Source organism: Stigmatopora argus, chromosome 15 (genome assembly GCF_051989625.1).
Source record: "Stigmatopora argus isolate UIUO_Sarg chromosome 15, RoL_Sarg_1.0, whole genome shotgun sequence".
NCBI lineage: Eukaryota > Metazoa > Chordata > Actinopteri > Syngnathiformes > Syngnathidae > Stigmatopora > Stigmatopora argus.
This window is the reverse complement of record NC_135401.1, coordinates 7,097,736-7,123,573: the sequence shown is the minus strand read 5'-3', so window position 1 is coordinate 7,123,573 and position 25,838 is coordinate 7,097,736. Positions and strand designations below refer to the sequence as shown.

General features: G+C 28.8%; 1 protein-coding gene across 3 annotated transcripts in view; it reads right to left on the bottom strand.

The window, feature by feature from the left end:
* snap23.1 (synaptosome associated protein 23.1) overlaps positions 1 to 22,866 on the bottom strand; it is a 37,770-nt gene extending 14,904 nt beyond the window's left edge. Inside the window, exons 1-2 of one of the 3 annotated variants that reach the window (XM_077620539.1) lie at positions 22,700 to 22,866; positions 20,029 to 20,143 (exon numbers count right to left, since the gene is read on the bottom strand). In XM_077620539.1, coding sequence (XP_077476665.1) covers positions 20,029 to 20,085 — 57 coding nt within the window. In that variant the 5' untranslated portion in view covers positions 20,086 to 20,143; positions 22,700 to 22,866. The other 2 variants (XM_077620538.1, XM_077620536.1) reach the window with 2 other exon arrangements.
* Between the last annotated feature and the right edge of the window lie 2,972 nt (positions 22,867 to 25,838).

The following is a 25,838-nucleotide window of genomic DNA, read 5'->3' as shown; positions in this document are numbered from 1 at the left end:
TTTTTTGTAAAAAACGACATAGTATAGTAAGTCTTTTTTCTTTAAAAAATGACATAGTATGGTAAGGCTTTTTTCTTTAAAAAACGACATAGTATAGTAAGGCTTTTTTTCTTAAAAAAACGACATAGTATAGTAAGGCTTTTTTTTTTTTAAAAACGACATAGTATAGTAAGTCTTTTTCTTTAAAAAACGACATAGTATAGTGAGGCTTTTTTTCTTTAAAAAATGACATAGTTTAGTAAGGCTTTTTTTCTTAAAAAACGAAATAGTATAGTAAGGCTTTTTTCTTAAAAAAAACGACATAGTATAGTAAGGCTTTTTTCCTTAAAAACCGACATAGTATAGTAAGTCTTTTTTTTGTAAAAAAACGACATAGTATAGTAAGTCTTTTTTTGTAAAAAAACGACATAGTATAGGAAGGCTTTTTTTCTTAAAAAACGACATAGTATAGTAAGGCTTTTTTTCTTTAAAAAACGACATAGTTTAGTAAGGCTTTTTTTCTTAAAAAATGACATAGTATAGTAAGGCTTTTTCCTCCCTTAAAAAACGACATAGTATAGTAAGGCTTTTTTCTTAAAAAAACGACATAGTATAGTAAGGCTTTTTTTCTTAAAAAACGACATAGTATAGTAAGTTATTTTTGTAAAAAATGACATAGTATGGTAAGGCTTTTTTCTTTAAAAAACGACATAGTATAGTAAGGCTTTTTTTCTTAAAAAACGACATAGTATAGTAAGGCTTTTTTTTCTTAAAAAACGACATAGTATAGTAAGGCTTTTTTCTTAAAAAAACGACATAGTATAGTAAGGCTTTTTTTCTTAAAAAACGACATAGTATAGTAAGTCTTTGTTTTCTTAAAAAACGACATAGTATAGTAAGTTTTTTTTGTAAAAAACGACATAGTATAGTAAGTCTTTTTTTGTAAAAAATGACATAGTATGGTAAGGCTTTTTTCTTTAAAAAACGACATAGTATAGTAAGGCTTTTTTTCTTAAAAAAACGACATAGTATAGTAAGGCTTTTTTTTTCTTAAAAAACGACATAGTATAGTAAGTCTTTTTCTTTAAAAAACGACATAGTTTAGTAAGGCTTTTTTTCTTAAAAAATGACATAGTATAGTAAGGCTTTTTTTCCCCTTAAAAAACGACATAGTATAGTAAGGCTTTTTTCTTAAAAAACGAAATAGTATAGTAAGGCTTTTTTCTTAAAAAAAACGACATAGTATAGTAAGGCTTTTTTTTTTCTTTAAAAATGACCATGTATACTAAGGCTTTTTTCTTTAAAAAGCACATAGTATAGTAAGGCTTTTTTTTCTTAAAAAACGACATAGTATAGTAAGGCTTTTTTCCCCTTAAAAAACAACATAGTATAGGAAGGCTTTTTCCCCTTAAAAAACAACAGGATAGTAAGGCTTTTTTTCTTAAAAAACTACATAGTATTGTAAGGCTTTTTTCTTTAAAAATGACCATGTATAGTAAGGCTTTTTTCTTAAAAAACGACATAGTATAGTAAGTTATTTTTGTAAAAAATGACATAGTATGGTAAGGCTTTTTTCTTTAAAAAACGACATAGTATAGTAAGGCTTTTTTTCTTAAAAAACGACATAGTATAGTAAGGCTTTTTTTTCTTAAAAAACGACATAGTATAGTAAGGCTTTTTTCTTAAAAAAACGACATAGTATAGTAAGGCTTTTTTTCTTAAAAAACGACATAGTATAGTAAGTCTTTGTTTTCTTAAAAAACGACATAGTATAGTAAGTTTTTTTTGTAAAAAACGACATAGTATAGTAAGGCTTTTTTTCTTAAAAAACGACATAGTATAGTAAGTCTTTGTTTTCTTAAAAAACGACATAGTATAGTAAGTTTTTTTTGTAAAAAACGACATAGTATAGTAAGTCTTTTTTCTTTAAAAAATGACATAGTATGGTAAGGCTTTTTTCTTTAAAAAACGACATAGTATAGTAAGGCTTTTTTTCTTAAAAAAACGACATAGTATAGTAAGGCTTTTTTTTTTTTAAAAACGACATAGTATAGTAAGTCTTTTTCTTTAAAAAACGACATAGTATAGGAAGGCTTTTTTTCTTAAAAAACGACATAGTATAGTAAGGCTTTTTTTCTTAAAAAATGACAGTATAGTAAGGCTTTTTTCCCCCTTAAAAACGACATAGTATAGTAAGGCTTTTTTTCCTTAAAAAACGACATAGTATAGTAAGTATTTTTTTTGTAAAAAAACGACATAGTATAGTAAGTCTTTTTTTGTAAAAAACGACATAGTTTAGTAAGGCTTTTTTTCTTAAAAAATGACATAGTATAGTAAGGCTTTTTTTCCCCTTAAAAAACGACATAGTATAGTAAGGCTTTTTTCTTAAAAAACGAAATAGTATAGTAAGGGTTTTTTCTTAAAAAAACGACATAGTATAGTAAGGCTTTTTTTCCTTAAAAAACGACATAGTATAGTAAGTCTTTTTTTGTAAAAAACGACATAGTATAGTAAGTCTTTTTTTGTAAAAAAGGACATAGTATGGTAAGGCTTTTTTCTTTAAAAAACGACATAGTATAGTAAGGCTTTTTTTCTTAAAAAACGACATAGTATAGTAAGGCTTTTTTTCCTTAAAAAACGACAGTATAGTAAGTCTTTTTTTTGTAAAAAAATGACATAGTATAGTAAGTCTTTTTTTGTAAAAAACGACATAGTATAGCAAGGCTTTTTTTCTTAAAAAACGACATAGTATAGTAAGGCTTTTTTTCTTTAAAAACAACAACGTTTAGTAAGGCTTTTTTTCTTAAAAAATGACAGTATAGTAAGGCTTTTTTCCCCCTTAAAAACGACATAGTATAGTAAGGCTTTTTTCTTAAAAAACGAAATAGTATAGTAAGGCTTTTTTCTTAAAAAAACGACATAGTATAGTAAGGCTTTTTTTCTTAAAAAACGACATAGTATAGTAAGGCTTTTTTCTTAAAAAAACGACATAGTATAGTAAGGCTTTTTTTCTTAAAAAACGACATAGTATAGTAAGGCTTTTTTCTTAAAAAAACGACATAGTATAGTAAGGCTTTTTTTCCTTAAAAAACGACATAGTATAGTAAGTATTTTTTTTGTAAAAAAACGACATAGTATAGTAAGTCTTTTTTTGTAAAAAACGACATAGTATAGTAAGTCTTTTTTTGTAAAAAAGGACATAGTATGGTAAGGCTTTTTTCTTAAAAAAAACGACATAGTATAGTAAGGCTTTTTATCCTTAAAAAACGACAGTATAGTAAGTCTTTTTTTGTAAAAAAACGACATAGTATAGTAAGTCTTTTTTTGTAAAAAACGACATAGTATAGGAAGGCTTTTTTTTCTTAAAAAACGACATAGTATAGTAAGGCTTTTTTTCTTTAAAAACAACATCGTTTAGTAAGGCTTTTTTTCTTAAAAAATGACAGTATAGTAAGGCTTTTTTCCCCCTTAAAAAACGACATAGTATAGTAAGGCTTTTTTCTTAAAAAACGAAATGGTATAGTAAGGCTTTTTTCTTAAAAAAACGACATAGTATAGTAAGGCTTTTTTCTTAAAAAACGAAATAGTATAGTAAGGCTTTTTTCTTAAAAAAACGACATAGTATAGTAAGGCTTTTTTTCTTAAAAAACGACATAGTATAGTAAGGCTTTTTTTCTTAAAAAACGACATAGTATAGTAAGTCTTTGTTTTCTTAAAAAACGACATAGTATAGTAAGTTTTTTTTGTAAAAAACGACATAGTATAGTAAGTCTTTTTTCTTTAAAAAATGACATAGTATGGTAAGGCTTTTTTCTTTAAAAAACGACATAGTATAGTAAGGCTTTTTTTCTTAAAAAAACGACATAGTATAGTAAGGCTTTTTTTTTTTAAAAACGACATAGTATAGTAAGTCTTTTTCTTTAAAAAACGACATAGTATAGTGAGGCTTTTTTTCTTTAAAAAATGACATAGTTTAGTAAGGCTTTTTTTCTTAAAAAACGAAATAGTATAGTAAGGCTTTTTTCTTAAAAAAAACGACATAGTATAGTAAGGCTTTTTTCCTTAAAAACCGACATAGTATAGTAAGTCTTTTTTTTGTAAAAAAACGACATAGTATAGTAAGTCTTTTTTTGTAAAAAAACGACATAGTATAGGAAGGCTTTTTTTCTTAAAAAACGACATAGTATAGTAAGGCTTTTTTTCTTTAAAAAACGACATAGTTTAGTAAGGCTTTTTTTCTTAAAAAATGACATAGTATAGTAAGGCTTTTTCCTCCCTTAAAAAACGACATAGTATAGTAAGGCTTTTTTCTTAAAAAAACGACATAGTATAGTAAGGCTTTTTTTCTTAAAAAACGACATAGTATAGTAAGTTATTTTTGTAAAAAATGACATAGTATGGTAAGGCTTTTTTCTTTAAAAAACGACATAGTATAGTAAGGCTTTTTTTCTTAAAAAACGACATAGTATAGTAAGGCTTTTTTTTCTTAAAAAACGACATAGTATAGTAAGGCTTTTTTCTTAAAAAAACGACATAGTATAGTAAGGCTTTTTTTCTTAAAAAACGACATAGTATAGTAAGTCTTTGTTTTCTTAAAAAACGACATAGTATAGTAAGTTTTTTTTGTAAAAAACGACATAGTATAGTAAGTCTTTTTTTGTAAAAAATGACATAGTATGGTAAGGCTTTTTTCTTTAAAAAACGACATAGTATAGTAAGGCTTTTTTTCTTAAAAAAACGACATAGTATAGTAAGGCTTTTTTTTTCTTAAAAAACGACATAGTATAGTAAGTCTTTTTCTTTAAAAAACGACATAGTTTAGTAAGGCTTTTTTTCTTAAAAAATGACATAGTATAGTAAGGCTTTTTTTCCCCTTAAAAAACGACATAGTATAGTAAGGCTTTTTTCTTAAAAAACGAAATAGTATAGTAAGGCTTTTTTCTTAAAAAAAACGACATAGTATAGTAAGGCTTTTTTTTTTCTTTAAAAATGACCATGTATACTAAGGCTTTTTTCTTTAAAAAGCACATAGTATAGTAAGGCTTTTTTTTCTTAAAAAACGACATAGTATAGTAAGGCTTTTTTCCCCTTAAAAAACAACATAGTATAGGAAGGCTTTTTCCCCTTAAAAAACAACAGGATAGTAAGGCTTTTTTTCTTAAAAAACTACATAGTATTGTAAGGCTTTTTTCTTTAAAAATGACCATGTATAGTAAGGCTTTTTTCTTAAAAAACGACATAGTATAGTAAGTTATTTTTGTAAAAAATGACATAGTATGGTAAGGCTTTTTTCTTTAAAAAACGACATAGTATAGTAAGGCTTTTTTTCTTAAAAAACGACATAGTATAGTAAGGCTTTTTTTTCTTAAAAAACGACATAGTATAGTAAGGCTTTTTTCTTAAAAAAACGACATAGTATAGTAAGGCTTTTTTTCTTAAAAAACGACATAGTATAGTAAGTCTTTGTTTTCTTAAAAAACGACATAGTATAGTAAGTTTTTTTTGTAAAAAACGACATAGTATAGTAAGGCTTTTTTTCTTAAAAAACGACATAGTATAGTAAGTCTTTGTTTTCTTAAAAAACGACATAGTATAGTAAGTTTTTTTTGTAAAAAACGACATAGTATAGTAAGTCTTTTTTCTTTAAAAAATGACATAGTATGGTAAGGCTTTTTTCTTTAAAAAACGACATAGTATAGTAAGGCTTTTTTTCTTAAAAAAACGACATAGTATAGTAAGGCTTTTTTTTTTTAAAAACGACATAGTATAGTAAGTCTTTTTCTTTAAAAAACGACATAGTATAGGAAGGCTTTTTTTCTTAAAAAACGACATAGTATAGTAAGGCTTTTTTTCTTAAAAAATGACAGTATAGTAAGGCTTTTTTCCCCCTTAAAAACGACATAGTATAGTAAGGCTTTTTTTCCTTAAAAAACGACATAGTATAGTAAGTATTTTTTTTGTAAAAAAACGACATAGTATAGTAAGTCTTTTTTTGTAAAAAACGACATAGTTTAGTAAGGCTTTTTTTCTTAAAAAATGACATAGTATAGTAAGGCTTTTTTTCCCCTTAAAAAACGACATAGTATAGTAAGGCTTTTTTCTTAAAAAACGAAATAGTATAGTAAGGGTTTTTTCTTAAAAAAACGACATAGTATAGTAAGGCTTTTTTTCCTTAAAAAACGACATAGTATAGTAAGTCTTTTTTTGTAAAAAACGACATAGTATAGTAAGTCTTTTTTTGTAAAAAAGGACATAGTATGGTAAGGCTTTTTTCTTTAAAAAACGACATAGTATAGTAAGGCTTTTTTTCTTAAAAAACGACATAGTATAGTAAGGCTTTTTTTCCTTAAAAAACGACAGTATAGTAAGTCTTTTTTTTGTAAAAAAAATGACATAGTATAGTAAGTCTTTTTTTGTAAAAAACGACATAGTATAGCAAGGCTTTTTTTCTTAAAAAACGACATAGTATAGTAAGGCTTTTTTTCTTTAAAAACAACAACGTTTAGTAAGGCTTTTTTTCTTAAAAAATGACAGTATAGTAAGGCTTTTTTCCCCCTTAAAAACGACATAGTATAGTAAGGCTTTTTTCTTAAAAAACGAAATAGTATAGTAAGGCTTTTTTCTTAAAAAAACGACATAGTATAGTAAGGCTTTTTTTCTTAAAAAACGACATAGTATAGTAAGGCTTTTTTCTTAAAAAAACGACATAGTATAGTAAGGCTTTTTTTCTTAAAAAACGACATAGTATAGTAAGGCTTTTTTCTTAAAAAAACGACATAGTATAGTAAGGCTTTTTTTCCTTAAAAAACGACATAGTATAGTAAGTATTTTTTTTGTAAAAAAACGACATAGTATAGTAAGTCTTTTTTTGTAAAAAACGACATAGTATAGTAAGTCTTTTTTTGTAAAAAAGGACATAGTATGGTAAGGCTTTTTTCTTTAAAAAACGACATAGTATAGTAAGGCTTTTTTCTTAAAAAAACGACATAGTATAGTAAGGCTTTTTTTCCTTAAAAAACGACATAGTATAGTAAGTATTTTTTTTGTAAAAAAACGACATCGTATAGTAAGTCTTTTTTTGTAAAAAACGACATAGTATAGTAAGTCTTTTTTTGTAAAAAAGGACATAGTATGGTAAGGCTTTTTTCTTTAAAAAACGACATAGTATAGTCAGGCTTTTTTTCTTAAAAAACGACATAGTATAGTAAGGCTTTTTATCCTTAAAAAACGACAGTATAGTAAGTCTTTTTTTGTAAAAAAACGACATAGTATAGTAAGTCTTTTTTTGTAAAAAACGACATAGTATAGGAAGGCTTTTTTTTCTTAAAAAACGACATAGTATAGTAAGGCTTTTTTTCTTTAAAAACAACATCGTTTAGTAAGGCTTTTTTTCTTAAAAAATGACAGTATAGTAAGGCTTTTTTCCCCCTTAAAAAACGACATAGTATAGTAAGGCTTTTTTCTTAAAAAACGAAATGGTATAGTAAGGCTTTTTTCTTAAAAAAACGACATAGTATAGTAAGGCTTTTTTCTTAAAAAACGAAATAGTATAGTAAGGCTTTTTTCTTAAAAAAACGACATAGTATAGTAAGGCTTTTTTTCTTAAAAAACGACATAGTATAGTAAGGCTTTTTTTCTTAAAAAACGACATAGTATAGTAAGTCTTTGTTTTCTTAAAAAACGACATAGTATAGTAAGTTTTTTTTGTAAAAAACGACATAGTATAGTAAGTCTTTTTTCTTTAAAAAATGACATAGTATGGTAAGGCTTTTTTCTTTAAAAAACGACATAGTATAGTAAGGCTTTTTTTCTTAAAAAAACGACATAGTATAGTAAGGCTTTTTTTTTTAAAAAAACGACATAGTATAGTAAGTCTTTTTCTTTAAAAAACGACATAGTATAGGAAGGCTTTTTTTCTTAAAAAACGACATAGTATAGTAAGGCTTTTTTTCTTAAAAAATGACAGTATAGTAAGGCTTTTTTCCCCCTTAAAAACGACATAGTATAGTAAGGCTTTTTTTCCTTAAAAAACGACATAGTATAGTAAGTATTTTTTTTGTAAAAAAACGACATAGTATAGTAAGTCTTTTTTTGTAAAAAACGACATAGTTTAGTAAGGCTTTTTTTCCCCTTAAAAAACGACATAGTATAGTAAGGCTTTTTTCTTAAAAAACGAAATAGTATAGTAAGGCTTTTTTCTTAAAAAAACGACATAGTATAGTAAGTCTTTTTTTGTAAAAAACGACATAGTATAGTAAGTCTTTTTTTGTAAAAAAGGACATAGTATGGTAAGGCTTTTTTCTTTAAAAAACGACATAGTATAGTAAGGCTTTTTTTCTTAAAAAACGACATAGTATAGTAAGGCTTTTTTTCCTTAAAAAACGACAGTATAGTAAGTCTTTTTTTTTGTAAAAAAATGACATAGTATAGTAAGTCTTTTTTTGTAAAAAACGACATAGTATAGCAAGGCTTTTTTTCTTAAAAAACGACATAGTATAGTAAGGCTTTTTTCCCCTTAAAAAACAACATAGTATAGGAAGGCTTTTTTCTTTAAAAATGACCATGTATAGTAAGGCTTTTTTCTTAAAAAACGACATAGTATAGTAAGGCTTTTTTTTCTTAAAAAACGACATAGTTAGGTAAGGCTTTTTTTGTAAAAAATGACATAGTATGGTAAGGCTTTTTTCTTTAAAAAACGACATAGTATAGTAAGGCTTTTTTTCTTAAAAAAACGACATAGTATAGTAAGGCTTTTTTCTTAAAAAAACGACATAGTATAGTAAGGCTTTTTTTCTTAAAAAACGACATAGTATAGTAAGTCTTTGTTTTCTTAAAAAACGACATAGTATAGTAAGTTTTTTTTGTAAAAAACGACATAGTATAGTAAGTCTTTTTTTGTAAAAAATGACATAGTATGGTAAGGCTTTTTTCTTTAAAAAACGACATAGTATAGTAAGGCTTTTTTCTTAAAAAAACGACATAGTATAGTAAGGCTTTTTTCTTAAAAAACGAAATAGTATAGTAAGGCTTTTTTCTTAAAAAAAACCACATAGTATAGTAAGGCTTTTTTTCTTAAAAAACGACATAGTATAGTAAGTCTTTGTTTTCTTAAAAAACGACATAGTATAGTAAGTTTTTTTTGTAAAAAACGACATAGTATAGTAAGTCTTTTTTCTTTAAAAAATGACATAGTATGGTAAGGCTTTTTTCTTTAAAAAACGACATAGTATAGTAAGGCTTTTTTTCTTAAAAAAACGACATAGTATAGTAAGGCTTTTTTTTTTTTAAAACGACATAGTATAGTAAGTCTTTTTCTTTAAAAAACGACATAGTATAGGAAGGCTTTTTTTCTTAAAAAACGACATAGTATAGTAAGGCTTTTTTTCTTAAAAAATGACAGTATAGTAAGGCTTTTTTCCCCCTTAAAAACGACATAGTATAGTAAGGCTTTTTTTCCTTAAAAAACGACATAGTATAGTAAGTATTTTTTTTGTAAAAAAACGACATAGTATAGTAAGTCTTTTTTTGTAAAAAACGACATAGTTTAGTAAGGCTTTTTTTCTTAAAAAATGACATAGTATAGTAAGGCTTTTTTTCCCCTTAAAAAACAACATAGTATAGTAAGGCTTTTTTCTTAAAAAACGAAATAGTATAGTAAGGCTTTTTTCTTAAAAAAACGACATAGTATAGTAAGGCTTTTTTTCCTTAAAAAACGACATAGTATAGTAAGTCTTTTTTTGTAAAAAACGACATAGTATAGTAAGTCTTTTTTTGTAAAAAAGGACATAGTATGGTAAGGCTTTTTTTCTTAAAAAATGACATAGTATAGTAAGGCTTTTTTTCCCCTTAAAAAACGACATAGTATAGTAAGGCTTTTTTCTTAAAAAACGAAATAGTATAGTAAGGGTTTTTTCTTAAAAAAACGACATAGTATAGTAAGGCTTTTTTTCCTTAAAAAACGACATAGTATAGTAAGTCTTTTTTTGTAAAAAACGACATAGTATAGTAAGTCTTTTTTTGTAAAAAAGGACATAGTATGGTAAGGCTTTTTTCTTTAAAAAACGACATAGTATAGTAAGGCTTTTTTTCTTAAAAAACGACATAGTATAGTAAGGCTTTTTTTCCTTAAAAAACGACAGTATAGTAAGTCTTTTTTTTGTAAAAAAAATGACATAGTATAGTAAGTCTTTTTTTGTAAAAAACGACATAGTATAGCAAGGCTTTTTTTCTTAAAAAACGACATAGTATAGTAAGGCTTTTTTTCTTTAAAAACAACAACGTTTAGTAAGGCTTTTTTTCTTAAAAAATGACAGTATAGTAAGGCTTTTTTCCCCCTTAAAAACGACATAGTATAGTAAGGCTTTTTTCTTAAAAAACGAAATAGTATAGTAAGGCTTTTTTCTTAAAAAAACGACATAGTATAGTAAGGCTTTTTTTCTTAAAAAACGACATAGTATAGTAAGGCTTTTTTCTTAAAAAAACGACATAGTATAGTAAGGCTTTTTTTCTTAAAAAACGACATAGTATAGTAAGGCTTTTTTCTTAAAAAAACGACATAGTATAGTAAGGCTTTTTTTCCTTAAAAAACGACATAGTATAGTAAGTATTTTTTTTGTAAAAAAACGACATAGTATAGTAAGTCTTTTTTTGTAAAAAACGACATAGTATAGTAAGTCTTTTTTTGTAAAAAAGGACATAGTATGGTAAGGCTTTTTTCTTTAAAAAACGACATAGTATAGTAAGGCTTTTTTCTTAAAAAAACGACATAGTATAGTAAGGCTTTTTTTCCTTAAAAAACGACATAGTATAGTAAGTATTTTTTTTGTAAAAAAACGACATCGTATAGTAAGTCTTTTTTTGTAAAAAACGACATAGTATAGTAAGTCTTTTTTTGTAAAAAAGGACATAGTATGGTAAGGCTTTTTTCTTTAAAAAACGACATAGTATAGTCAGGCTTTTTTTCTTAAAAAACGACATAGTATAGTAAGGCTTTTTATCCTTAAAAAACGACAGTATAGTAAGTCTTTTTTTGTAAAAAAACGACATAGTATAGTAAGTCTTTTTTTGTAAAAAACGACATAGTATAGGAAGGCTTTTTTTTCTTAAAAAACGACATAGTATAGTAAGGCTTTTTTTCTTTAAAAACAACATCGTTTAGTAAGGCTTTTTTTCTTAAAAAATGACAGTATAGTAAGGCTTTTTTCCCCCTTAAAAAACGACATAGTATAGTAAGGCTTTTTTCTTAAAAAACGAAATGGTATAGTAAGGCTTTTTTCTTAAAAAAACGACATAGTATAGTAAGGCTTTTTTCTTAAAAAACGAAATAGTATAGTAAGGCTTTTTTCTTAAAAAAACGACATAGTATAGTAAGGCTTTTTTTCTTAAAAAACGACATAGTATAGTAAGGCTTTTTTTCTTAAAAAACGACATAGTATAGTAAGTCTTTGTTTTCTTAAAAAACGACATAGTATAGTAAGTTTTTTTTGTAAAAAACGACATAGTATAGTAAGTCTTTTTTCTTTAAAAAATGACATAGTATGGTAAGGCTTTTTTCTTTAAAAAACGACATAGTATAGTAAGGCTTTTTTTCTTAAAAAAACGACATAGTATAGTAAGGCTTTTTTTTTTAAAAAAACGACATAGTATAGTAAGTCTTTTTCTTTAAAAAACGACATAGTATAGGAAGGCTTTTTTTCTTAAAAAACGACATAGTATAGTAAGGCTTTTTTTCTTAAAAAATGACAGTATAGTAAGGCTTTTTTCCCCCTTAAAAACGACATAGTATAGTAAGGCTTTTTTTCCTTAAAAAACGACATAGTATAGTAAGTATTTTTTTTGTAAAAAAACGACATAGTATAGTAAGTCTTTTTTTGTAAAAAACGACATAGTTTAGTAAGGCTTTTTTTCCCCTTAAAAAACGACATAGTATAGTAAGGCTTTTTTCTTAAAAAACGAAATAGTATAGTAAGGCTTTTTTCTTAAAAAAACGACATAGTATAGTAAGTCTTTTTTTGTAAAAAACGACATAGTATAGTAAGTCTTTTTTTGTAAAAAAGGACATAGTATGGTAAGGCTTTTTTCTTTAAAAAACGACATAGTATAGTAAGGCTTTTTTTCTTAAAAAACGACATAGTATAGTAAGGCTTTTTTTCCTTAAAAAACGACAGTATAGTAAGTCTTTTTTTTTGTAAAAAAATGACATAGTATAGTAAGTCTTTTTTTGTAAAAAACGACATAGTATAGCAAGGCTTTTTTTCTTAAAAAACGACATAGTATAGTAAGGCTTTTTTCCCCTTAAAAAACAACATAGTATAGGAAGGCTTTTTTCTTTAAAAATGACCATGTATAGTAAGGCTTTTTTCTTAAAAAACGACATAGTATAGTAAGGCTTTTTTTTCTTAAAAAACGACATAGTTAGGTAAGGCTTTTTTTGTAAAAAATGACATAGTATGGTAAGGCTTTTTTCTTTAAAAAACGACATAGTATAGTAAGGCTTTTTTTCTTAAAAAAACGACATAGTATAGTAAGGCTTTTTTCTTAAAAAAACGACATAGTATAGTAAGGCTTTTTTTCTTAAAAAACGACATAGTATAGTAAGTCTTTGTTTTCTTAAAAAACGACATAGTATAGTAAGTTTTTTTTGTAAAAAACGACATAGTATAGTAAGTCTTTTTTTGTAAAAAATGACATAGTATGGTAAGGCTTTTTTCTTTAAAAAACGACATAGTATAGTAAGGCTTTTTTCTTAAAAAAACGACATAGTATAGTAAGGCTTTTTTCTTAAAAAACGAAATAGTATAGTAAGGCTTTTTTCTTAAAAAAAACCACATAGTATAGTAAGGCTTTTTTTCTTAAAAAACGACATAGTATAGTAAGTCTTTGTTTTCTTAAAAAACGACATAGTATAGTAAGTTTTTTTTGTAAAAAACGACATAGTATAGTAAGTCTTTTTTCTTTAAAAAATGACATAGTATGGTAAGGCTTTTTTCTTTAAAAAACGACATAGTATAGTAAGGCTTTTTTTCTTAAAAAAACGACATAGTATAGTAAGGCTTTTTTTTTTTTAAAACGACATAGTATAGTAAGTCTTTTTCTTTAAAAAACGACATAGTATAGGAAGGCTTTTTTTCTTAAAAAACGACATAGTATAGTAAGGCTTTTTTTCTTAAAAAATGACAGTATAGTAAGGCTTTTTTCCCCCTTAAAAACGACATAGTATAGTAAGGCTTTTTTTCCTTAAAAAACGACATAGTATAGTAAGTATTTTTTTTGTAAAAAAACGACATAGTATAGTAAGTCTTTTTTTGTAAAAAACGACATAGTTTAGTAAGGCTTTTTTTCTTAAAAAATGACATAGTATAGTAAGGCTTTTTTTCCCCTTAAAAAACAACATAGTATAGTAAGGCTTTTTTCTTAAAAAACGAAATAGTATAGTAAGGCTTTTTTCTTAAAAAAACGACATAGTATAGTAAGGCTTTTTTTCCTTAAAAAACGACATAGTATAGTAAGTCTTTTTTTGTAAAAAACGACATAGTATAGTAAGTCTTTTTTTGTAAAAAAGGACATAGTATGGTAAGGCTTTTTTCTTTAAAAAACGACATAGTATAGTAAGGCTTTTTTTCTTAAAAAACGACATAGTATAGTAAGGCTTTTTATCCTTAAAAAACGACAGTATAGTAAGTCTTTTTTTGTAAAAAAACGACATAGTATAGTAAGTCTTTTTTTGTAAAAAACGACATAGTATAGGAAGGCTTTTTTTCTTAAAAAACGACATAGTATAGTAAGGCTTTTTTTCTTAAAAAATGACAGTATAGTAAGGCTTTTTTCCCCCTTAAAAACGACATAGTATAGTAAGGCTTTTTTCCTTAAAAAACGACATAGTATAGTAAGTATTTTTTTTGTAAAAAAACGACATAGTATAGTAAGTCTTTTTTTGTAAAAAACGACATAGTATAGTAAGTCTTTTTTTGTAAAAAAGGACATAGTATGGTAAGGCTTTTTTCTTTAAAAAACGACATAGTATAGTAAGGCTTTTTCTTAAAAAAACGACATAGTATAGTAAGGCTTTTTTCTTAAAAAACGACATAGTATAGTAAGTCTTTTTCTTTAAAAACGACATAGTATAGTAAGTCTTTTTTTCTTAAAAAATGACATAGTATAGTAAGGCTTTTTTTCCCCTTAAAAAACGACATAGTATAGTAAGGCTTTTTTCTTAAAAAACGAAATAGTATAGTAAGGCTTTTTTCTTAAAAAAAACGACATAGTATAGTAAGGCTTTTTTTTTTCTTTAAAAATGACCATGTATACTAAGGCTTTTTTCTTTAAAAAGCACATAGTATAGTAAGGCTTTTTTTTCTTAAAAAACGACATAGTATAGTAAGGCTTTTTTCCCCTTAAAAAACAACATAGTATAGGAAGGCTTTTTTCTTTAAAAATGACCATGTATAGTAAGGCTTTTTTCTTAAAAAACGACATAGTATAGTAAGGCTTTTTTTTCTTAAAAAACGACATAGTTAGGTAAGGCTTTTTTTGTAAAAAATGACATAGTATGGTAAGGCTTTTTTCTTTAAAAAACGACATAGTATAGTAAGGCTTTTTTTCTTAAAAAAACGACATAGTATAGTAAGGCTTTTTTCTTAAAAAAACGACATAGTATAGTAAGGCTTTTTTTCTTAAAAAACGACATAGTATAGTAAGTCTTTGTTTTCTTAAAAAACGACATAGTATAGTAAGTTTTTTTTGTAAAAAACGACATAGTAGTTTTTGTAAAAAATGACATAGTATGGTAAGGCTTTTTTCTTTAAAAAACGACATAGTATAGTAAGGCTTTTTTTCTTAAAAAAACGACATAGTATAGTAAGGCTTTTTTTTTCTTAAAAAACGACATAGTATAGTAAGTCTTTTTCTTTAAAAACGACATAGTTTAGTAAGGTTTTTTTTTCTTAAAAAATGACCATGTATCACATCAATCACAGTAAGGCTTTTTTTCCCCTTAAAAAACGACATAGTATAGTAAGGCTTTTTTCTTAAAAAACGAAATAGTATAGTAAGGCTTTTTTCTTAAAAAAAACGACATAGTATAGTAAGGCTTTTTTTTTTTCTTTAAAAATGACCATGTATACTAAGGCTTTTTTCTTTAAAAAGCACATAGTATAGTAAGGCTTTTTTTTCTTAAAAAACGACATAGTATAGTAAGGCTTTTTTCCCCTTAAAAAACAACATAGTATAGGAAGGCTTTTTCCCCTTAAAAAACAACAGGATAGTAAGGCTTTTTTTCTTAAAAAACTACATAGTATTGTAAGGCTTTTTTCTTTAAAAATGACCATGTATAGTAAGGCTTTTTTCTTAAAAAACGACATAGTATAGTAAGGCTTTTTTTTCTTAAAAAACGACATAGTTAGGTAAGGCTTTTTTTCCTTAAAAAACTACATAGTATTGTAAGGCTTTTTTCTTTAAAAATGACCATGTATAGTAAGGCTTTTTTCTTAAAAAACAACATAGTATAGTAAGGCTTTTTTTTCTTAAAAAACGACATAGTTAGGTAAGGCTTTTTTTCCTTAAAAAACGACATAGTATAGTAAGGCTTTTTTTCCTTAAAAAACGACATAGTATAGTAAGGCTTTTTTCTTAAAAAAGCACACAGTATAGTAAGGCTTTTTTCTTAAAAAACGACTTGGTATAGTAAGGCTATTTTTCTTAAAAAACGACATAGTATAGTAAGGCTTTTTTTTCTTAAAAAATGACCATGTATAGTAAGGCTTTTTTTCTTAAAAAACGACATAGTATAGTGAGGCTTTTTTTCTTTAAAAAATGACATAGTTTAGTAAGGCTTTTTTTCTTAAAAAACGAAATAGTATAGTAAGGCTTTTTTCTTAAAAAAAACGACATAGTATAGTAAGGCTTTTTTCCTTAAAAACCGACATAGTATAGTAAGTCTTTTTTTTGTAAAAAAACGACATAGTATAGTAAGTCTTTTTTTGTAAAAAAACGACATAGTATAGGAAGGCTTTTTTTCTTAAAAAACGACATAGTATAGTAAGGCTTTTTTTCTTTAAAAAACGACATAGTTTAGTAAGGCTTTTTTTCTTAAAAAATGACATAGTATAGTAAGGCTTTTTCCTCCCTTAAAAAACGACATAGTATAGTAAGGCTTTTTTCTTAAAAAAACGACATAGTATAGTAAGGCTTTTTTTCTTAAAAAACGACATAGTATAGTAAGTTATTTTTGTAAAAAATGACATAGTATGGTAAGGCTTTTTTCTTTAAAAAACGACATAGTATAGTAAGGCTTTTTTTCTTAAAAAACGACATAGTATAGTAAGGCTTTTTTTTCTTAAAAAACGACATAGTATAGTAAGGCTTTTTTCTTAAAAAAACGACATAGTATAGTAAGGCTTTTTTTCTTAAAAAACGACATAGTATAGTAAGTCTTTGTTTTCTTAAAAAACGACATAGTATAGTAAGTTTTTTTTGTAAAAAACGACATAGTATAGTAAGTCTTTTTTTGTAAAAAATGACATAGTATGGTAAGGCTTTTTTCTTTAAAAAACGACATAGTATAGTAAGGCTTTTTTTCTTAAAAAAACGACATAGTATAGTAAGGCTTTTTTTTTCTTAAAAAACGACATAGTATAGTAAGTCTTTTTCTTTAAAAAACGACATAGTTTAGTAAGGCTTTTTTTCTTAAAAAATGACATAGTATAGTAAGGCTTTTTTTCCCCTTAAAAAACGACATAGTATAGTAAGGCTTTTTTCTTAAAAAACGAAATAGTATAGTAAGGCTTTTTTCTTAAAAAAAACGACATAGTATAGTAAGGCTTTTTTTTTTCTTTAAAAATGACCATGTATACTAAGGCTTTTTTCTTTAAAAAGCACATAGTATAGTAAGGCTTTTTTTTCTTAAAAAACGACATAGTATAGTAAGGCTTTTTTCCCCTTAAAAAACAACATAGTATAGGAAGGCTTTTTCCCCTTAAAAAACAACAGGATAGTAAGGCTTTTTTTCTTAAAAAACTACATAGTATTGTAAGGCTTTTTTCTTTAAAAATGACCATGTATAGTAAGGCTTTTTTCTTAAAAAACGACATAGTATAGTAAGGCTTTTTTTCTTTAAAAAACGACATAGTTTAGTAAGGCTTTTTTTCTTAAAAAATGACATAGTATAGTAAGGCTTTTTCCTCCCTTAAAAAACGACATAGTATAGTAAGGCTTTTTTCTTAAAAAAACGACATAGTATAGTAAGGCTTTTTTTCTTAAAAAACGACATAGTATAGTAAGTTATTTTTGTAAAAAATGACATAGTATGGTAAGGCTTTTTTCTTTAAAAAACGACATAGTATAGTAAGGCTTTTTTTCTTAAAAAACGACATAGTATAGTAAGGCTTTTTTTTCTTAAAAAACGACATAGTATAGTAAGGCTTTTTTCTTAAAAAAACGACATAGTATAGTAAGGCTTTTTTTCTTAAAAAACGACATAGTATAGTAAGTCTTTGTTTTCTTAAAAAACGACATAGTATAGTAAGTTTTTTTTGTAAAAAACGACATAGTATAGTAAGTCTTTTTTTGTAAAAAATGACATAGTATGGTAAGGCTTTTTTCTTTAAAAAACGACATAGTATAGTAAGGCTTTTTTTCTTAAAAAAACGACATAGTATAGTAAGGCTTTTTTTTTCTTAAAAAACGACATAGTATAGTAAGTCTTTTTCTTTAAAAAACGACATAGTTTAGTAAGGCTTTTTTTCTTAAAAAATGACATAGTATAGTAAGGCTTTTTTTCCCCTTAAAAAACGACATAGTATAGTAAGGCTTTTTTTTTAAAAAACGAAATAGTATAGTAAGGCTTTTTTCTTAAAAAAAACGACATAGTATAGTAAGGCTTTTTTTTTTCTTTAAAAATGACCATGTATACTAAGGCTTTTTTCTTTAAAAAGCACATAGTATAGTAAGGCTTTTTTTTCTTAAAAAACGACATAGTATAGTAAGGCTTTTTTCCCCTTAAAAAACAACATAGTATAGGAAGGCTTTTTCCCCTTAAAAAACAACAGGATAGTAAGGCTTTTTTTCTTAAAAAACTACATAGTATTGTAAGGCTTTTTTCTTTAAAAATGACCATGTATAGTAAGGCTTTTTTCTTAAAAAACGACATAGTATAGTAAGGCTTTTTTTTCTTAAAAAACGACATAGTTAGGTAAGGCTTTTTTTCCTTAAAAAACGACATAGTATAGTAAGGCTTTTTTTCCTTAAAAAACGACATACTATAGTAAGGCTTTTTTCTTAAAAAAGCACACAGTATCGTAAGGCTTTTTTCTTAAAAAACGACTTGGTATAGTAAGGCTATTTTTCTTAAAAAACGACATAGTATAGTAAGGCTTTTTTTCTTAAAAAACGACATAGTATAGTAAGACTATTCTTCTTTAAAAACGACACAGTATAGTAAGGCTTTTCTCTTAAAAAACGACATAGCATAGTAAGGCTTTTTTCTTAAAAAAGCACACAGTATAGTAAGGCTTTTTTTCTTAAAAAAGGAGATAGTATAGTAAGGCTTTTAAAAAAAAACGGCATAGTATAGTAAGGCTTTTTTTCTTAAAAACGACATAGTATAGTAAGGCTTTTTTTTCTTAAAAAATGACCATGTATAGTAAGGCTTTTTTTCTTAAAAAACGACATAGTATAGTAAGGCTTTTTTTCTTTAAAAAATGACATAGTTTAGTAAGGCTTTTTTTCTTAAAAAACGAAATAGTATAGTAAGGCTTTTTTCTTAAAAAAAACGACATAGTATAGTAAGGCTTTTTTCCTTAAAAACCGACATAGTATAGTAAGTCTTTTTTTTGTAAAAAAACGACATAGTATAGTAAGTCTTTTTTTGTTAAAAACGACATAGTATAGGAAGGCTTTTTTTCTTAAAAAACGACATAGTATAGTAAGGCTTTTTTTCTTTAAAAAACGACATAGTTTAGTAAGGCTTTTTTTCTTAAAAAATGACATAGTATAGTAAGGCTTTTTCCTCCCTTAAAAAACGACATAGTATAGTAAGGCTTTTTTTCTTAAAAAAACGACATAGTATAGTAAGGCTTTTTTTCTTAAAAAACGACAAAGTATAGTAAGTCTTTGTTTTCTTAAAAAACAACATAGTATAGTAAGTTATTTTTGTAAAAAACGACATAGTATGGTAAGGCTTTTTTCTTTAAAAAACGACATAGTATAGTAAGGCTTTTTTTCTTAAAAAACGACATAGTATAGTAAGGCTTTTTTTTCTTAAAAAACGACATAGTATAGTAAGTCTTTTTCTTTAAAAAACGACATAGTTTAGTAAGGCTTTTTTTCTTTAAAAATGACATAGTATAGTAAGGCTTTTTCCCCCCTTAAAAACGACATAGTATAGTAAGGCTTTTTTCTTAAAAAACGAAATAGTATAGTAAGGCTTTTTTCTTAAAAAAAACGACATAGTATAGTAAGGCTTTTTTTTCTTAAAAAACGACATAGTATAGTAAGTCTTTGTTTTCTTAAAAAACGACATAGTACAGTAAGTTTTTTTGTAAAAAACGACATAGTATAGTAAGGCTTTATTCTTTAAAAAACGACATAGTATAGTAAGGCTTTATTCTTTAAAAAACGACATAGTATAGTAAGGCTTTTTTTCTTAAAAAACAACATAGTATAGTAAGGCTTTTTTCTTAAAAAATGACAATGTATAATAAGGCTTTTTTTCTTAAAAAACGATATAGTTTAGTAAGGCTTTTTTTCTTAAAAAACGACATAGGCTTTTTTCTTAAAAAACGAAATAGTATAGTAAGGCTTTTTTCTTTAAAAAACGACTTAGGAGAGTAAGGCTTTTTTTTTCTTAAAAAACGACAGTGTTTCGTCAAACAGTTAAATAAACAAAGGTCTTGAAGGTGTTGACCCAAGATACTAAATGCCACGTTGGTAAGATTCCTGGGAATATTCATCATTGATGAAGTATAAGAAACCAATTTCCAATAGCTCATTTCAGGAGGAGGTTATTCGCGCGACTACATGTTAGTACAACGGCATTGTCACGGACGGGATTACCTCATCTGTCACTTGGTTTGCCCTGGCGGCAATCTGCTCCACTGTCATGTCGTCCATATTGTCGCTGCCCAGTTTGGACGCTCCTCCCGTGGCACTGAGCTCGATAGTCTGCGGCCTGTGAGACATTCATTCAGCACCGTATTAGAAAGGAGCATATAGATACTCTCGGCCTCGTATATTACACTCATTGGCTGCCACTGACTGACCCAGGTGTCTAATCCAGTTCGACTGGGAGAGGCGAATGAGCAAACACTCAGTCAAAATGGATTGTCTAGTGACATCAATGGCCCAGAGAGATGAAAAATTTGCAGCCAGTTCTCTCAGTTTAAATGAACCTGACAAAAATAAACATTCGTGCTATTGGGGTCCGTTTTTATTTTTATTTTAATAATGTAATGTTTACTAATATGAATTCATAATTTTATTCAGTCATTAAAACTGACAATAAAAAATATAATTCAACTTCAAAGACATTGTTTAGAAATAATTTCAGTTGGCCAGTCTGTCAAAACAGGGTGAAGAATGGATTTGTGCCAGTATTAACAAAGACGGTGCCTTTTCGTTTTACCAACAATGATTGACAATTGACAAGCAGGTGTGGAGCACAGTCATGGGACTCAACACTTACACTTTGTCAACAGATACTTTAAAGGGTTAGTTAGTCAGAATGTTGGAGCCAATGTATGCGGAAGCGTCCAAACCATTTGGACAGGGACATTGAACAGATCGAAAGATTGCTGCCAGGTCATCCTGGTCCAAATGGATTGGACTACCAATGCTGTCAATGGCAAGATATGAGTCAAATAAGTAACCAGCAATGTCTCCTATTGGCAAAACTGCATGCATGTTATAAGTATGCCTTTTGGCTTAGCGTTCCACGGCAAGTACTTACAAACTACAAGGAAATAGGTCAAACGCTTTTAAGTGATTTCACTTTTAAGTACTCGAGTGGATTGAAAACGGGAACTTCAAACTTCCTCTCATGTGTCCACATTCTCTTCTTTCATGTTTATGTTATTACATGACGCCTTTGATGTTCTTTTGGTTTTGACTATGAAAGATCACCATGCCATTAATAATGCATTCTCTGTGATCTCACTTCATTCTTTTATGAATTCAATTGAACATTTTACACATCGTGGGGAGGCATCCCCGCGGTTTAGCGCGGCGCAGATGGAATCCACGTTGATCGTGACAGTTAAAAGCCAGTTTGTGCACATCGAAAAGTCACCGGACGATTTCAGCAAGTCCCGACTTGCTTTCCTCTAAGAACGCGTTAACGACAAAAACGTCGACGCCGACCGGGGGGAAACTATGAGTGAATTCCGCTTGCAATAAAATGCCTCCTCTTCCTTTGCCAACATTTTCCTCTGAGTCAAAGCTGCAGCATCAGCCCTTTGCATGGAAAAAGTAAAACAAGCGAGTGTCTGCTCGTTGGGATGATTTAGGAATTGTTTGTTAAGAAACGCTCCCTTTACAACGGAAAAACGTGAAGCTTAAGTGTTGATGCAGTTCTTAATCACTAAAGTGGCTCAAAGGGCTTCAAGGGCCCGCAGTTGGTGTCCCACAGGCGATTGGTTATTTCATCACAAAATAAACTGTTGCTGTTGGATGACAAATACGATGCAAGTGGCTATAATTGTTTTCCAGGTAAAATCTGATGTTTGCAGGTATTTTATTTGGATTCATTTGCAAAGATTATGCGTCTAAGAAATCAGAGACTTATTACTGCTAGGGGGCCCAAAAGTGTTGACTTCGATTTTTTTTCCAGCTAATCATCTAAAGAGTTAATAGACTATTTAAAAGAGAAAAAAAGAGGGTTTCCCCCAAAAAATTAAATGCCTACTGGCTTGAATGCTACAAAATATATATATAAAAAATACTAATATTTTTAATCAAATTTAACCACATTTGGCAATACGGTCGAAAGTGCAATTTTATGGTTGATGTGAACATGTCTCAGCTTTCTGCAATATCACAAAAAGTCTGTTATTTTTAATTTTATTAACGCTTATTTCTGCCACATGACTCCGTTAAAAGAAGGTGATGTGGACGAGCCGACTCACGTCTTCAAGATCTGGTTCTTCTAGCCAAACCTGTTCCTCCAGATCTCAAATTCTAAATGCACTGCACAATAACGTCATTGCGTATTCATGCTTATGACGCTGTGGACATTCGCATTTTGACGCACACCTCATAAAATTATCATTCATCGGAAATACATCTTTAACAACGTAATTTAAACGCAGATAAAGTGCTAAAAACACATTTATATTCATTACCTAATACGTTTGGTTGCGGGGTTTCACACACGGGTGTCCCGATGGCCTTTTTAATGAACTCGGGACCAAAAAACGGCCACTTGCAACAGGTGACGTGATCAGAAATGTTTTTTTCCAGAAAAACAGACGTGATCAAATGAAAAACACATTAAATGGGAACTGGCGAAAACAAGTAAGCCGTCCCGATCGAATAAAAAGTGACTTACATTGTGTGACCAAGGTGGACGGCAACGATCGGGAGGAACCGAGCGAAGTGGCCCCACGGAGGCGACCAGGACCAACGCGGCTAAAGCTACTTCCGCTTTCCCCGGTTGTCGCCACCCAAACAAACAACGCCGACGGACACGGAAAGACGCAAATAAAGTAGTCCGAGGGCGGTCGGTACTTACCGTCAAACACTCCCCGCGTCGAACCTTTAGATCAGTCGACTCCACCTCGAGTCAGGTATGCGTACTTGAGCGCATGGATTCCTTCACTCAACTTTTTCCTTATCGGTCACGAGCACGTACGCGTACGTACGCTCGCTCGCGCGCGCACGTGACAAAAGGGCGGGGCTTTCAAGGACAGTCGGAAATACTGGCTTTCAATTCCCATCCATAGTACATATACAACTTTTATTCTTGGTGAAAACACTTCAACCCCCCAAAAAATCACACGGTGATCCGAAAATGTCACTTGAAAAGTTTGTAAAAAGGAGTTACAGTATTTCTTTTTCATTGCGATACGAAGTTTACAGTGAGACGCATTTCATTCAGCCCTTGTTTTGGCCCGTTTATCCCCACAATGGGGGTGCTGGAGCCTTGCTCTTCGAAATATGAGGCACGCACAGACTTGGTTTGCCAGAAAAATCGCACGGTACAAGGAGACAAACAACCAATCACACACTACACAATAACGTCATTGCATATTCACTACTACACTACGCCAGATTGAGGTTATTTATTATCCTAATTAATATTAGCACTAAAATCATACCAAAATACTAAAAAGGCAAGCCAACATCAAGATTATCCAATTACCATATACAATAGTATTATATTTACAGGTTAAAGGTTTAGAAAAAGTATTTAAATTATTCAAAGTTTTTTTTCAGTTAAATACAACTGAACTGCACTGAGGTAGTAATTCTTTGACGAAACACCAGGGGGAACCAGTGATCCACACTTTGATGTTTAAAACCATTGACATTACATATTATATAAAACTAAATGCCCTCACTTAATAAGAAAGGTGTCTTAATTTAGTAGCTATTCACTTTAAAATTGAACTTGTAGGGTTACTGTAAACAATTGTTGAGTTGTTTCTAAAGCTGCTTTGGAAAAGCAAAGGGAGGGTGATGATAAAAGTGATGATAAATGAAAAGCAGATCTGGAGACAAAAAGGACAGTAGAAAGAAAGTGAAGTAAGGCAGTCCAGTAGGAAATATAAAAAAGCAAATGTAAACTAAAAAGAAGGAAGCCCTGAAGGATTTTTTTTTGTCGAGTAACAACGTATTCATTCTAGGATGGCCAAAATGTGAAAAGCCTATCGTTTGATTCCCCAGAGAGAAAGAAGCGTTGCTGTTTCCACCCACATGAGTGCAGCATTTACCCTTCACCCACACTTCCTTTAGGCGACTCTGTTTTGAGTGGAATTCTTAGTAATACATTTAATATCTCATTTTCCCTTTCATATCTGACACTTTCAAACATTAAAACACCATCAACGTCAAATGAATCCATAAAAAACGAGTTTACTGGTATTAAAAATATATTTTGTCGAGCAAACATGTTAAATATAGAAAATGACTCAGTTAATAAGATTTTTGACACATTTGGATAATGAGATGTGTCACCATGGTCAACCATACTAATAAGATTAAGTGCAACAGGTAATCAATAAAAAAGGCCATTTATAAATGGTATGTTTTTAGCATGAATTTTCATCTCATAATTGTGTGTTTTTGCACCTTTATATGCATTCTGTGTATAAATAAAGATGCCTAGCTCTTCCTTCCCATGTATCATTTATAGAGTCTACATAATATGCATTATTCAGCCATAACACATGGCCCCATCTGGACCCATGTGTGCATGTTTTTGCTCAACTTTTTCCTGACATGTTATCATTTCACATCCTACAGCACTTGCATCGCAAATATTCCCCTCTAAGGTATACTATGTATGCATGCATGTGTGTGTGAATAATAGTGAGTGCAGATGGCACTTTCAAGATCAAACTCTTTCATCACACTCTTGCTCATTAACAAGGACCGTTGCGTTGCCCTAATTCTAGTATAAATATTAAAAAAATGAGAAGAAGTGGAGGAAGAAGGGATTAGTTGATTATCTGCAAACAAGAGCAAGAGTAAAACTGTTTAAAAAAAGAAGTACAGAGAATGCGTTGCCATCTGTATTTCCTGGCGGTTTTTGCTTGGCTGCCACCCAAGCTGCCGTCTTACAGGCCAAAAATCCCCTCCTGCCAATTATTGTTCCACATGCAGAGCCAATTTCAAAAGGCAGGGGGCTAAAATAATGAAATGATGCATTGGATGTTGAAAGCTACAGTGTTTACCTTATGGATGATAATAATAAATGATGAGTTTTCCCTACCGTAGCTGGAAGTACATCTATTTATTCAAGGGTCTACTTCCTGCTGTAATGCAACCATCTTTGCTCCTCACATGGGGTAAAATCTATTATTATAATAGCGTGTTTTGATTGACCTGACAAGGAGGGCTGGCTGTGAATGATCATGTCATTAATGATCAAATCAAATCTCCCAGTAGAAATAGATTGGATGTCTCCATACACACACATATATCCATATATATGTGTATAAACATACGTATTCAATTGAAACAAAAATTTGCTGTACTACCAGTAGTTAAACTTATACAATCAGAATAGATAGCAAAATAGCTGAGTTTATTTGGAAAATTGATAGGTTCACCAATAGATATACTTTTATATAAGGAAGACATCGGAACGCATATCCAGCTTTATCTTGCAAGAGAGAATCGATCCTGACTCGCCTTCGTCCCAGATCATTCTAAAGAACCGAATCCTCTCCTGCCCATTTAATTTCATTAGAGTCAAAACAATTAAGGTTATCTATTCAAAACAATTGCAATTAGGGTCAGAAATAAAAAAACAATTGCATAAGATTAAAACAAGCAAGCATCCATTTAGCTCAGGAATCAAAACAGAGTCTTTTCGAAGGGCGAACGGTATCGCCACCTGGCCCGGAATCCAAGTCAAAACAATTAAGAGTCCGTCTTAATTCATTCTTAGTTCATTGTGAACTTTCGACTGGGTGAGAAGTCGAGGTTTCAAAACAATTTTGATAAGTCCAACTTGATAGAGACCTTTCCCTTTGTTTATCAAGGTTGCAAGCAGATGTACTAAAGTGACCCTTTTTAGTGTCAATAAGCTAAGTTAAACAAAGCATTTCCAATATATAATAATGTATAAACCTAAAGAAAGCGAAGCAGATCTATAATAAACCCAACAAAAATCATGCAGTACCTGATGAGAGGAAGAAGATAAG